At 40.6% G+C, this 14,957-nt stretch overlaps 1 protein-coding gene across 4 annotated transcripts in view; it reads right to left on the bottom strand.

Moving 5' to 3' along the window:
* The window catches only part of LOC112216088 (msx2-interacting protein), a 46,554-nt gene extending 31,597 nt beyond the window's left edge, over positions 1-14,957 (bottom strand). For 2 of the 4 annotated variants that reach the window (XM_024375767.2, XM_024375768.2), the window contains exons 1-3: positions 14,546-14,957; positions 11,587-11,907; positions 5,395-6,009 (exon numbers count right to left, since the gene is read on the bottom strand). In XM_024375767.2, the coding sequence (XP_024231535.1) occupies positions 5,395-6,009; positions 11,587-11,907; positions 14,546-14,628 (1,019 nt within the window). In that variant the 5' untranslated portion in view covers positions 14,629-14,957. The other 2 variants (XM_024375770.2, XM_024375769.2) reach the window with 2 other exon arrangements.

Raw genomic sequence — 14,957 nt, 5'->3', positions numbered from 1 at the left:
TTAAACAATGCTACCTTATATAATGTTACTTACCCTACATTGTTCATCTCATATGCATACGTTGATACTGTACTCTATATCATCGACTGCATCCTTATGTAATACATGTATCACTAGCCACTTTAACTATGCCACTTGGTTTACATACTTATCTCATATGTATATACTGTACCGATATCATCTACTGTATCTTGCCTATGCTGCTCTGTACCATCACTCATTCATATATCCTTATGTACATATTCTTTATCCCCTTACACTGTGTATGACAGTAGTTTTTTTTTTGGAATTGTTAGTTAGATTACTTGCTCGTTATTACTGCATTGTCGGGACTAGAAGCACAAGCATTTCGCTACACTCGCATTAACATCTGCTAACCATGTGTATGTGACAAATAAAATTTGATTTGATTTGATTTGATTTAAAAGGAGCAGATTTCTGGTCCATAACATTAGAAGCCTCCTCCCTAAGTTTGTTTTACTCACTGCTTTAGCACACTGCCAACCCGGATGTCCTAGCCGTGTCTGAATCCTGACTTAGGAAGGCCACCAAAAATCCTGAAATAACTATAACGTTTCCCGACAAGATAGAACTGCCAAAGGGGCGGAGTGGCAATCTACTGCAGAGACAGCCTGCAGAGTTCTGTCATACCATCCAGGTCTGTGCCCAAACAATTTGAGCTTCTACTTCTAAAAAAATCCACCTTTCCAGAAACAAGTCTCTCACCGTTACTGCTTGTTATAGGCCACCTTCTGCCCCAGGTGTGCCCTGGACACCATATGTGAATTGGTTGTCCCCCCATCTATCTTCAGAGCTCGTACTGTTAGGTGACCTAAACTGGGATATGCTTAACACCCAGGCCGTCCGACAATTTGAGCCTACAAGTCAACTGGGTTAGACAATCTGCACCCTCTCTTTCTAAAAAGTTAGCCACCAAAATTGTTTCAACTCCTATTACTAGCCTGTTCAACCTCTCAATCTCACACAAATTGTCAAGGAACCTACCAAGTACAACCCTAATTTCTAATCGACCTGGCCTGGTATCCTGGAAGGATATTGACCTCATTCTGTCAGTAGAGGATGCCTGGTTAATCTTTAAAAGTGCTTTCCTCACCATCTTAAATAAGCATGCCCCATTCAAAATATGTAGAACCAGGAACAGATATACAGTGGGGCAAAAAAAGTATTTAGTCAGCCACCAATTGTGCAAGTTCTCCCACTTAAAAAGATGAGGCCGGTAATTTTCATCATAGGTACACTTTAACTATGACAGACAAATGAGGGGAAAAAATCCAGAAAATCACATTGTAGGATTTTTTATAAATTTATTTGCAAATTATGGTGGAAAATAAGTATTTGGTCAATAACAGAAGTTGATCTCAATAATTTGTTATATACCCTTTGTTGGCAATGACAGAGGTCAAACGTTTTCTGTAAGTTTTCACACACGGTTGCTGGTGTTTTGGCCCATTCCTCCATGCAGATCTCCTCTAGAGCAGTGATGTTTTGGGGCTGTTGCTGGGCAACATGGACTTTCAACTCCCTCCAAAGATTTTCTATGGGGTTGAGATCTGGAGACTGGCTAGGCCACTCCAGGACCTTGAAATGCTTCTTACGAAGCCACTCCTTCATTGCCCGGGCGGTGTGTTTGGGATCATTGTCATGCTGAAAGACCCAGCCACATTTCATCTTCAATGCCCTTGCTGATGGAAGGAGGTTTTCACTCAAAATCTTACGATACATGGCCCCATTCATTCTTTCCTTTACACGGATCAGTCATCCTGGTCCCTTTGCAGAAAAACAGCCCCAAACCATGATGTTTCCACCCCCATGCTTCACAGTAGGTATGGTGTTCTTTGAATGCAACTCAGCATTCTTTGTCCTCCAAACACAACGAGTTGAGTTTTTACCAAAAAGTTATATTTTGGTTTCATCTGACCATATGACATTCTCCCAATCTTCTTCTGGATCATCCAAATGCTCTCTAGCAAACTTCAGATGGGCCTGGACATGTACTGGCTTAAGCAGGGGGACATGTCTGGCACTGCAGGATTTGAGTCCCTGGTGGCGTAGTGTGTTACTGATGGTAGGCTTTGTTACTTTGGTCCCAGCTCTCTGCAGGTCATTCACTAGGTCCCCCCATGTGGTTCTGGGATTTTTGCTCACCGTTCTTGTGATCATTTTGAACCCACGGGGTGAGATCCTGCGTGGAGCCCCAGATCGAGGGAGATTATCAGTGGTCTTGTACGTCTTCCATTTCCTAATAATTGCTCCCACAGTTGATTTCTTCAAACCAAGCTGCTTACCTATTGCAGATTCAGTCTTCCCAGCCTGGTGCAGGTCTACAATTTTGTTTCTGGTGTCCTTTGACAGCTCTTTGGTCTTGGCCATAGTGGAGTTTGGAGTGTGACTGTTTGAGGTTGTGAACAGGTGTCTTTTATACTGATAACAAGTTCAAACAGGTGCCATTAATACAGGTAACGAGTGGAGGACAGAGGAGCCTCTTAAAGAATAAGTTACAGGTCTGTGAGAGCCAGGAATCTTGCTTGTTTGTAGGTGACCAAATACTTATTTTCCACCATAATTTGCAAATAAATTCATTAAAAATCCTACAATGTGATTTTCTGGATATTTTTTCTCATTTTGTTGGTCATAGTTGAAGTGTACCTATGATAAACATTACAGGCCTCTCATCTTTTTAAGTGGGAGAACTTGCACAACTGGTGGCTGACTAAATACTTTTTTGCCCCACTGTAGCCCCTGGTTCACTCCAGACCTGACTGCCCTTCACCAGCACAAAAACATCCTGTGGCGTACTGCATTAGCATCGAATAGCCCCCGCGATATGCAACTTTTCAGGGAAGTTAGGAACCAATATACACAGGCAGTTAGGAAAGCAATGGATAGTTTTTTCAAAAAGAAATTTGCATCCTGTGGCACAAACTCCAAAAAGTTCTGGGACACTCTAAAGTCCATGGAGAATAAGAGTACCACCTGCCCACTGCACTGAGGCTAGGAAACACTCACCACCGATAAATCGACGCATTTTTCTACAGCTGGCCATGCTTTCCACCTGGCTACCCCGAACCCGGTCAACAGCCCTGCACCCCCCCACAGCAACTTACCCAAGCAACTGCACCCCCATAGCAACCTCCCCATTTCTCCTTCACCCAAATCCAGATAGCTGATGTTCTGAAAGAGTTGCAAAATCTGGACCCCTACAAATCAGCTGGGCTAGATAATCTGGACCCTCTCTTTCTAAAATTATATGCAGCAATTGTTGCAACCCCTATTTACTAGCCTGTTCAACCTCTCTTTCGTATCGTCCGAGATCCCCAAAGATTGGAAAGCTGCAGCGGTGATCCCCCTCTTCAAAGGGGGAGACACTCTAGACCCAAACTGTTACAGACCTATATCTATCCTACCCTGCCTTTCTAAGGGCTTTGAAAGCCAAATTAACAAACAGATCACAGACTATTTCAAATCCCACCGTACCTTCTCTGCTATGCAATCTGGTTTCTGAGCTGGTCATGGGTGCACCTCAGCCACGCTCAAGGTCCTAAATGATTTCATAACCGCCATCGATAAAAGGCAATACTGAGCAGCCGTATTCATTGACCTGGCCAAGGCTTCGACTCTGTCAATCACCACATTCTTATCGGCAGACTCAACAGCCTTGGTTTCTCAAATGACTGCCTCACCTGGTTCACCAACTACTTCTCAGACAGAGTTCAGTGTGTCAAATCAGAGGGCCTGTTGTCCGGACCTCTGGCAGCCTCTATGGGGGTGGCACAGGGTTCAAATCTCGGGCCGACTCTTTTCTCTGTATACATCAATGATGTTGCTCTAGCTGCTGGTGATTATCTGATCCACCTCTACGCAGACGACACCATTCTGTATACTTCTGGCCCTTCTTTGGACACTTAACTAACCTCCAGACGAGCTTCAATGCCATACAACTCTCCTTACATGGCCTCCAACTGCTCTTAAATGCAAGTAAAACTAAATGCATGCTCTTTAACCGATCGCTGCCCACACCTGCCCGCCCGTCCAGCATCACTACTCTGGAATGTTCTGACTTAGAATATGTGGACAATTACAACTACCTAGGTGTCTGGCTAGACTGTAAACTCTCCTTCCAGACTCACATTAAGCATCTCCAATCCAAAATTACATCTAGAATCGGCTTCCTATTTTGCAACAAAGCATCCTTCACTCGTGCTGCCAAACATACCCTCGTAAAACTGACTATCCTACCGATCCTTGACTTCGGCGATGTCATTTGTAAAACAGCCTCCAACACTCTACTCAGCAAATTGGATGCAGTCTATCACAGTGCCATCCGTTTTGTCACCAAAGCCCCATATACTACCCACCACTGCGACCTGTATGCTCTCATTGGCTGGCCCTCGCTTCATATTTGTCGCCAAACCCACTGGCTCCAGGTCATCTATAAGTATTTGCTAGGTAAAGCCCCGCCTTATCTCAGCTCACTGGTCACCATAGCAGCACCCACCCGTTGTACATGCTCCAGCAGGTATATTTCACTGGTCACCCCCAAAGCCAATTCCTTGTTTGGCCGCCTTTCCTTTCAGTTCTCTGCTGCAAATGACTGGAACGAATTGCAAATTAATAAAAAATAATTTTAAAAATCACTGAAGCTGGAGACTCATATCTCCTTCACTAACTTTAAGCATCAGCTGTCAGACCAGCTCACAGATCACTTCACCTGTACATAGCCCATCTGTAAATAGCCCATCCATCTTCTGCACACCTATCACTCCAGTGTTAAATTGGTAATTTGTAATTATTTCGCCACTATGGCCTATTTATTGCCTTACCTCCCTTACCTCATTTGCACACACTGTACATACTTCTTTTGACTGTATGTTTGTTTATTCCATGTGTAACTCTGTGTTGTTGTTTGTGTTGCACTGCTTTGCTTTATCTTGGCCAGGTCGCAGTTGTAAATGAGAACTTGTTCTCAACTAGCCTACCTGGTTAAATAAAGGTTAAATAAATAATGAAAAAAAGAGCGTGCAAAGCTGTCATCAAGGCAAAGGGTGGCTACTTTGAAGAAACTCAAATATAAAATATATTTGGATTTGTTTAACACTTTGTTGTTTACTACTTGATTCCATATGTGTTATTTCATAGTTTTGATTTCTTCACTATTATTCTACACTGTAGAAAATGGTAAAAATAAAGAAAAACCCTTGAATGAGTAGTTGTGTCCAAACTTTTGACTGGTACTGTATATATTTGTACTTTTTTGACCAATCACAAGTGGAGCGCCTCCTCTAATGGACGAGCCGCTACTGAGAGACACCATATGATAAACTACAGGGGACAGAATGCATGACAGTGAAACTGATGAGAACTCGCTCTACCTACCTGCCACTGGTGCTGCTGCTGGTGCTGCTGACGCTGCTGACAGAGTTGGAACTGGAGGAACGGCTGCGAGAGCCGGTGCCACTGTGGGAGCGGGGAGGCCAGGATACTGGACTCGCGAACCTTTGTGGAGAGAGGTTACGTGAATGTGAAGAGTGTGGAGACAGGCTGCGACTGTCGTGGTAAGATCGATCTCCATGTCGTCCCTGCTCTTCTTGGTACAGATCCCTGTGATCTATGCTGCCCAATATAAAGGGTTCTCTGGCACGAGTATCATATTGAGGCTCTGGTGTATCAAAGTGGCTCGGGCTCCGGCTATGTGAACGATAATATCCCACACCAACCGATGAAGATCCTCCACTTCCTCCAGCCACAGTCCCAGCCCCACCACCTGTTCCACAGGCACTGACGCAAGTACCTACACCTCCTCCACCGACCCCTGCAGAGCCAGCCCCAACACCTCCACTGGCAGTGCCAGAGCCAGTGTTAAGCATTCTCTCCCTGGTATCTCTGTAATAGTCTGAGTCGTAGTGACGCTGCCGGTCAAAGCTACTGCCAGCACGCTCGTGATGTCCGTAGGCATTGTTATCATATGCTCGATCCCGACTTTCAGCAGTCCTGAGTGACAGGGAGAGGGATGGAAGGAGGAAAATGGAGAGAGTGAGAGAGAGAGAGAGAGAGAGAGAGAGAGAGAGAGAAACGTTATGCTTTTTGACACTAATTAGTAATCAACTAGTTGAGCTTTACAAGGTGGTAAATAAAAGTGTCAGGCTATCAAATAACTAAGACAGCAGTCAAGTTGAGTGTTCAAAGGGTGTTTCTGTTTATTTGAGACTCAAAATATACAGTAAACATATCAATTGATATCATACTTTACTTATTAGATATTTGTACAAATTTCTCATTAATTCATATGGCTCATTATATTTTGCAGAATGTCACTTTTATGCAGATACTTTCTGATTTCTATCTAAATTAAATTGAACAATTACTAACTAGGCATGGCGATTAATCTTTCACTTGTTTGTGATTCCCCCTAGTATTTGACAAACATCCAAATCTTCGCAATTGGAAAATGTCATGAAAACTAGATAAAAGGAGTAGATATTTTGTACATGGAATTACATGTGCTCGACAGAAAAGCAGAATGAAAAGAAAACTAGTTTCTATATAATTCTCATGACCCACACAATAGAGAGCACAACCGGATGTGGAAAAACAAAAGTCTGGAGACTTCAATGGATGCAGTGCTAAAACCTAACGTTATTAAAAATATATATTTTTCCTATTCTGGACAGCCGTACATTAATAGGGCAGGATCAGACAGATCAAAGATGGTTAGCTCCAGTTTATATTTTGCAACCCTAATAACAATACAACAAATATTATTGACGAGAAGCTATTTCAAAGTATGGAATACATTCTTAAATGGAACTGAGGAGCATTTCAGGCACTAGACAAGTAGTTGATAGTTCAATACTAATCTACTGAGCTCGCATGTTAGCTTGTCATTAGGGATGTCCAGGATTAGATTTTGATATTATGATAACCCTAAAATATCGCAATTACATGGTTTTCACTGTATTGTGCAATTAAGATCATAATGTTATTGCACAATTTGTTATGTTATCTTTTAATTAAATTCACAGGGGTAGCTGCTAGCTAGAAAGATACCGCGCTTATTCATAATCAATTATGTAATCAGTACAATGCAGAAGTTTCTGAGGATTATCCTGCAAGATACTGCAACTTGCTATCTAAAGTAGAAAATCACCAGACCTCCTAACTGGTAGCTTGTCAAGGTGTGACAGCCTTCATCTATGTCAGAATGGTCTAAAACACCAATCGAAAGATTTTAGGTACACTGAAATTGATTTATATCCTCTGCTCTGATAAATTAGTACAATTCTATTCATTAGTTATGTTCTTATAGCAGGTACACCACCACCTCAATAAGGAGGCAGTCGGGGTCCATAAAAAAATGCATGAGTTAGCGAAGTGGTGAATTATCAACAAATATTTAAAAATGGTGTGAATTAGGGCAGAGGAATAAAAAAGCCCAATTCATGTCTACTTAAAAATGGAACAGCTTACAATGTAGCAAACACACTTAGATGATTAATTCCCTTTTTCATACGTATGAGATTAATCTGTGACTTATTGAAACGCAGTATAAAAGGGGCTGGCGGTGTAACTTCTGCTTTGCTTGAGTCTATCAATCTCAAAGAAACCAAAGTATAACTAATATACAATCTAATTGAAATTATAAACTGGGAGGTTCGAGCCCTGAATGCTGATTGGCTGACAGCCGTGGTATATCAGACCGTACACCACGGGTATGACAAAATATTTATTTTTACTGCTCTAATTATGTTGGTAACCAGTTTATAATAGCAATAAGGCACCTCTGGGGTTTGTGGTTTAGGGCCAATATACCTATCATTTATTTGCAATAAGCTATTACTTAACAATCGAGCCCACTAGCATTTTTTCTGTTAGCAAATGCATACATATTTATGTTTTCATGTTGGACAATAGAGCTATATAGAGGAATCCTCTTTGTATCTGTGTCATTATACCATCTGTGATATCCTCAATGGTGCTGCACATGCAATCTTTATTTTGAAGTAGTATATTTTCTTCTTCACGATTGGCTGATCCCTCCTGATGACATGTTTAGACATGACTCTAACAAGGTTACCATGAGGGATCAGTCAATGAATTTGTAAGTCCCAACCAGTTGACTAAATTAAAATGGTGGATGCCCTCAATGGCGCTGCCCATGCTAATACAGCCTTATGGTCACTAGAGGCCTATATCATTCTCTATATGCCCCCACCCTAAGTTGCTGAGCAAATATTTGTATTTATTTAATATTGGACATAAAATACTTTAAAAACACCGGGAAATCAACCCCAAGCGGTTTAAATGTTGGAAATGTGTTCCCAATTATTCCCAAGCATAACAGAGACTCGTAATCATATACAAATGCAAGCAAGATTTAAAATGATTATGTTTTAGTAAAATATCATATTATATCTTTTTGGGCTTCTTGCGGTCAATTTGCAGTCTACAAATTATTTGAAATGATGTTCCGGCCCGCTGACCATCCACTCAACAATTAAATTGGCCCACAGCAAAATCTAGTTGATGATCCCTGCTCTATGGTTTGGACGCAAACTTTTGTGAACTCCTCCATGTAGATATTTGAAACTATGCTGTTTAGTCCAAATCTGGACAGAACCGCGTTAACCTATTTTGGGACTTTCTGAATATTTGAATCTCAAATGTGTGTACAATGCCAGTGTCTCCATTGTCCTGACACTCATGGAATTTGAATTATTCATGAATCGTAAAATAAATCAACCTATTAAGGCAAGATTTTTATCTATAATTGTTTGTTATCATCACATGCTGGTACTGTATACAGCGAACGGATTGCTAGCTAGCTACTGTAGTAGGTGTGTGGCTGTCAAGTGCATGCACTGCCCATAGCCATAAGGAATAACGGTTCTTTGGCACTGACATATTTTTAGCTACTTTGTGGCTGCCAGTATCATGTAAAAACTGTGAGGTTAGTGTGAATATGTCATGCTACCTACTAGATCAACAAAAAATTATAATAATCGCAGTTCTCTGATTTTACATGCAACATTGTGACAATTAGGGTTGCTGAAGCCAATGGATAATTTGGCTTTCAGTATAAATTCTACATCAGGAATCTGTTCCTGGACTTATCCTGCTCTTGGGCTCAGAAGAAAAAAGGACTTGACCACAAGTTTCCAAGGTTAGGCTACTAACGATCATGTAGCAAGACCAAATGAGAGACTAGCTATCTAAACATTGGCATAAACCCTTTAGTGGTGGCAAATCTGACAGTAAAATGTAAAATACAATAGCAATTAAAATTGGGTTGAATATAATCCGATTTTGATTAACTGATACAACTATTAAATCTGACGTAATTGTTCATGGTTTAAAAAGCATTCAGAGGAGGTGCATGATTCCTTCTTTGTTTACCATGATCTGGCCTGTATCTACATTTTTCACTTTAATGTGAAAAATGCCTCAGCAAAGTGGTACTGTTGACTAGGGAGAGCAGGGATTAGCAGCTGGGAAGTGGGCAGGGTAGGTTCAAGGTGAGGGGAGACAGCATGTAAAAAGTAAAGAGTCTGCAAATAACAACAAGCAGTTAAACCGTATGTTTAACAGCTACTTCTGTTAGTGAAAAATATGGAGAGAGACAGGGGTTCAAACTAGGGGTTAGAGAGAACAGCTAAAATATACAGGGCAGGATATACCAACCTTTTGAGACAGCGGTAACCCGACCTACAATTCCAAATACAATCTAGGGAGACAGAACTTTGTGAGCAAAAAAAGGAAAAACCAATAGGGTGGGCATAAAAATTTATCAAAAACATTCTGGTAGGTTTATGTTCAAACAAAAGTCTTTGCAGCCAAGATAATAAATTATTCCAAGCAGATGTTTGCAGCGCTAATTCCAAAAAGAGTCAATGTAAAAATATATCCACAGAGAAAAGCACACAGTATAGGTAGGTTTATGTTCAAAATAGTAATCCTCGTCAGTATGGCAGGAATCCTCACTTGCTTTGATCAGATAATCCAAAAATCAAATCCAATTGTAACAAGATTTTGATGTGGTGGAAAATAGTCATAGGACTAAACTAACCTTTCAAAAATGGTTACATAAAACATAACTGATAAAAATAAAATCATGGAAAATTAGGCTACAGAGTCCAGTCAAATCAAGAAATTATATCCAATTGTCCAGCTTCTGTAAAAAGTGCTCTATTGATACCCCATGAGCAATGAGTCTGGAACATCATAGCACACGATTTTATGGAAAAGTCTTTCATCTTCATATTTAATAGTCCGCCACATTCTGTGTGCAAAATTGAGCAATAGTCCAACTAGATCCATTGAAGCAAAAATGATCTGACTGTAACACAGTTTACCTGTCAGAAATAATCCAGTTCACCCAATGATTCTCCCGAACATGTACAGTTCCCTTAAAGGCAGTAGGTTTATTCTTTGGGAAGAAGTTGACAGGATGATATGTGTTCTGATTCTGGGAATAATTGTATCCAAGGATGGACAGATGTACTTCCACATTCAGGAGGCAGGTAATCCAATGCCAGAAGACAGGTAGCCCCATATTTCCATGTAATTGTATTGATTTGTATGATCCAAAAATAGTCCAAACTTCTAAATTATGTTTAATGCTTCCCCCTACATCCATTGGACAGTCTCACTCTTTCAAGAGCAAAAATATTTAAAAATAATAATTTGAACCACCAACAAAATTAAGTTAGAATTCAAAAAAAGTGTTTGTAATTTGCTCAACATTTCTGTAATTTCTCTACAAAGTTGATCAACAGTAGAGGTCTCCCAGCATTTAATTCTTAAAACCTGAAACAAAACATAATCCCACACAAAACCGGAAAACCCACAACTTTATTGAATGATAGAATATCCTTTTGTGATTGGCCAGTTTTAATCCAACGGGAATACATATCCGGTTTAGGTTATCCACATGACTCCGGACCACAAGGGAAGTGATGCATTTGAAAACACCACTGGAATGGGTGCAGAATGATCGAGAACCCAATTTCTACTAATCCAAAAACTAATTAATGCGTCTTTAATATGCCAATATGTATTCTTGGTTGAATTGTTATACAAAAATGACCCATTAATCCACCAAGGAGGGCATGGTACTCCAGATCAGGGTGATTCCAGGGAAGGCCGCTGGAACAAACTCTCTCCAGCATCCATTAATCCCGGGAGATTTACGATATCCAATATGCCCCATACTCTCTGCAAATGGGATATCCACCTCACAGGAATGTTTAAGTTTACAAAGATAATCCTCAACAGCAAATACGCTATTTACTACACACATAGAAATACAATTGTGTGCATGATGTACATACATGCTCATTTACAGTTTATCTTGGTGTCTACGATATCAATCCATGAGCGATGGCGACGCTCTGAGGACTTTGGAAGGGATGCCTACAGATTTATTCCTGCGTATGAACTTATTTTATTTCCCCCTCATTCTCCTCTTTAACCCCCAAACAAGTAAATTAATAGATTGTGGAATATGCTTGGAGGTAAGGCGTTACAAGAAACCAAATTCCCCCTGCGTTCAGAGAAACTTTGTCCACTTACCCGTCTAGTCTGCGTTCATAGCGTCCCTCTCTGCTGTGGAGCAATGCAGGGGGCACATACACCAGGTCCCCTGCCACCCTTGTGAACCCTGAAACATCCCGCCCACGAGAGCCTAAGGACAGGCTATTGTCCAGCCCTCTCACGGCACTAGGGATTGTGCCTGGCTCATTGTAATCAGTGCGCAAGTCTCTATCCCCCATCTTGTTGATAGAATTATGAGCTTTCTGGGCACTTTTAATGTCCACAAAATCAACAAAGGCTGCAACTCCACCTTCTGACCCCCGCTTTGGAAGGACCTTGACACTCTCCACACGTCCATATCTATGGAGGAAAGGGGGAATTATAAGGAAAAGAGATCAGCAACAAATAATTAATTGATTTAAGGTGTATGCCATATTTAATTGGAAATGGAAACAAGTCAATGGGTAAAGGACCCTACTGTTCACCATATATGTGTTTTATAATATTGAAATGGAAGGGAAAACCTAGTCAGATCTCTCTCATCCCTTTGTGACACATTATTCGTTCTTTTTCATAATGCATTGTTGGTTAAGCAGATAGCACTATACATACATTTTTCAATAGAGGATGTATTCTAGTTATGAGAAAAGTTCCTCCTTCTAGCTATTCAAAGATGGAACTCTGATGAGGTCTGCACAATGCAGCATAACTACACGTGACATTTCCTGGTTTCCTCTTACTTGTGGGTGCAATATGTTTTATGCAATATGGCATTCCAAAAAGGCTTGATTAAGAGAAATACAGGAAAAAAGTGATGATTTCAATCGTTACCTTGAATGTAGCCTATAATTAAAATGGTTTACTGCCTGAAAATGTATTTTTATTATAGCCTATGGCATTTATAAACCAACTGGAGAAAGAAAATTGTGTTTGGGGTTATTTGGCAGTCTTGGAGAGCTTAGCTCCATGCAACACTTTTTTTTCTATTCAATGAAAACTAGAGCATAAATCTGTTTCTGCTTATTTTCCGAAAGACACCCTGAGAATGCCCATAAGTGTAGTCTCTCTGTCATGCCAGTTCCCACATTGAATACCCTCCGACGCCATTTTAGAAAACCGTTCACACTGCTTCCTCATTCTGCCGTCCCCCATCTTCAAGGACTCCAATCACAAATGTAGCTGTCATGCACCTGCATACGCTGGCTGTTTCTTGTTACAAAAGCTTTAACTAAAGACTGCTTGAAGAGCAGTGAGTAAGTAGACTACCCCGAAATGTGTTTCCCACGCGCACTCATTCCCCTCAACAAAATGCTTCATCCTCAAAAGTCAAAACAATATGTATGTGATCAATTGTCCAAAACGTTTGTCTTATTATACGTGTTATAGCCTAAGCATATTAAATTCTTATGACGTAACCAATGCATTAAAATCATAAGCATGACATAAATGCCCCGCAAGATTTGAAAAACAGTTAGGCTATCATAAGCCATGCATCTGACAATACCATCAAAGGCTAAGGATTACATTAAAGGAAAGTATGCCTAAATAAACGTCATTTCGGACTGTATTTTGTAGGATACTCTTGAAGTCATAATGATCTGATGAATATTGTCTACATACACTGCATAGCAAACAATGCGCTTGAAATCGTAGCAGAAATACATACGCCATTTAGCCTACAACACAGGATAGACAGCCATAATGTTACATGAATGCAGCACTTCAGCTAACGTAAAGAATAATATGGATGTCACATCTTTTAATTAGGCTACTCCTCGTGCCTAGATCGAAAGATAGGCAGGCTGTTTTTTCCTTGGCGGCCAGTATGGAGCTAGAGAGCGCACACAGCGTCGAAACAAGAACCAAATGTATTCAGATGTTGGGAAATGTTTAATGCACAAAAACGATAGCCTTTGCCGTCAAATCTGATTTGACATACTGATAACAATGTGAAGTAATAGTAATGGAACAATGTGGCAAAAATGTTGCCCTTTACATTTCAGTAGTGAAAAATAATTATTTTCAACAATAGCCTACCGTTTTTATATAAAGTTTTTTTTTTATTTAAAAATTGCTATATCAACATGTAGTCTACAATCGAGAATATGATCCGTGCCATATATAGCCGTGTTTCTTATATGTTGGCAGTTTCATTAGGGTTTATAATCATCATATGGTCGTTTGTTTACACAACCTATGAATGCAACCAATGTAAAGGAAGGAAATCTTAGTGACATTGTAGGATATCACTGTAATCTATACCAAATGTTATGTTAATCAACTGAATAACAACTAATCAACATTCAATGAACATTTCAGTTTATTTTGATAGTCAACTGGTATAGTAACTGACATTTAATGACATTAGGCTAATTGACGCCATATCAGTTACATTATGATGCTGCTGGCGAGAGTCAGCTCTGCATCACTTCACACAAGCCACCTCAATATTTGCTACAATGTTGCAGTGAGTCTTGGCGGAACTACAAACTACCTCAATTGTTTTTGCTTAGTTAGAATTCCATTGCACGAGACACTCTCCGCAACTGGCAAGTTTTAGGCTAACCATAAAATTGTAAACCCAATTCAAGTCACTGTCTTAACACACCACAACCGGTAGGCTGTTACAGTGGCAAGAGTATTCAGTGGTGCTAGCTATAGCTGTTTTGCTAAAGCAATTAGCTAGCTAGGCTATTTCCAAGTCCACGGTGTGGGAAACATGGCTTACAAGACCGCGAAATGCAGGTGTGGGTCATAAAATTGCAATTTGTACGTTCATGTTAGTTAACTACAATATATATCGACTTACTCTTCATCCGAGTTTTGTGAGCTTGTGTTGCTGGTTTGCTGGCAGTTGCCTAGCCAGGCTATCTACTGTCACTGCCTGGGCAATTCGCTCCAGGATTGATCATCTTCTGATTTTAGGGGAATCCGGCAGACAGATGCTGACAGTTGTGACCTACTCAATCAAATATTCGGAATAAGATCGTTTACTCACCGCTTGAAGTGCTCAATGATTTTCTCCTCTCGTACATTTTCGGGTAAATTTCCCACCCATAAATGTCTGGTTTCACGGACCATACTGTGCGCTCCTGTCCCCCGATCATACAGAAGAGTTTGTGATGTCCTTATCTTTTCCGATACAAAGTAAAATACGTTGCGAAATTGAGCGCAGCAAAGTATTGTGCGTAGATCATCAACTGTTTGTTCTGATCCAATGTAACCATTAGGTTCAATTATTGCACTCTGTTTGATTTCCTTTACTGTGCGCGATCTGGGTGTACGAGCATGCGGTCTATTACCATTCCCGTGACTAGGCGCGTCCCTGACACCATGCGACCTTTGGCTGTCGAAATAATGCTTGTAGCTACCTAAAAAGATGCAGCACCCTTGCTCGTAATGAGGCGCAC

The sequence above is a fragment of the Oncorhynchus tshawytscha genome, linkage group LG16, assembly GCF_018296145.1.
Source record: "Oncorhynchus tshawytscha isolate Ot180627B linkage group LG16, Otsh_v2.0, whole genome shotgun sequence".
Classification (NCBI taxonomy): domain Eukaryota; kingdom Metazoa; phylum Chordata; class Actinopteri; order Salmoniformes; family Salmonidae; genus Oncorhynchus; species Oncorhynchus tshawytscha.
This window is presented reverse-complemented; position numbering and strand designations above follow the sequence as displayed.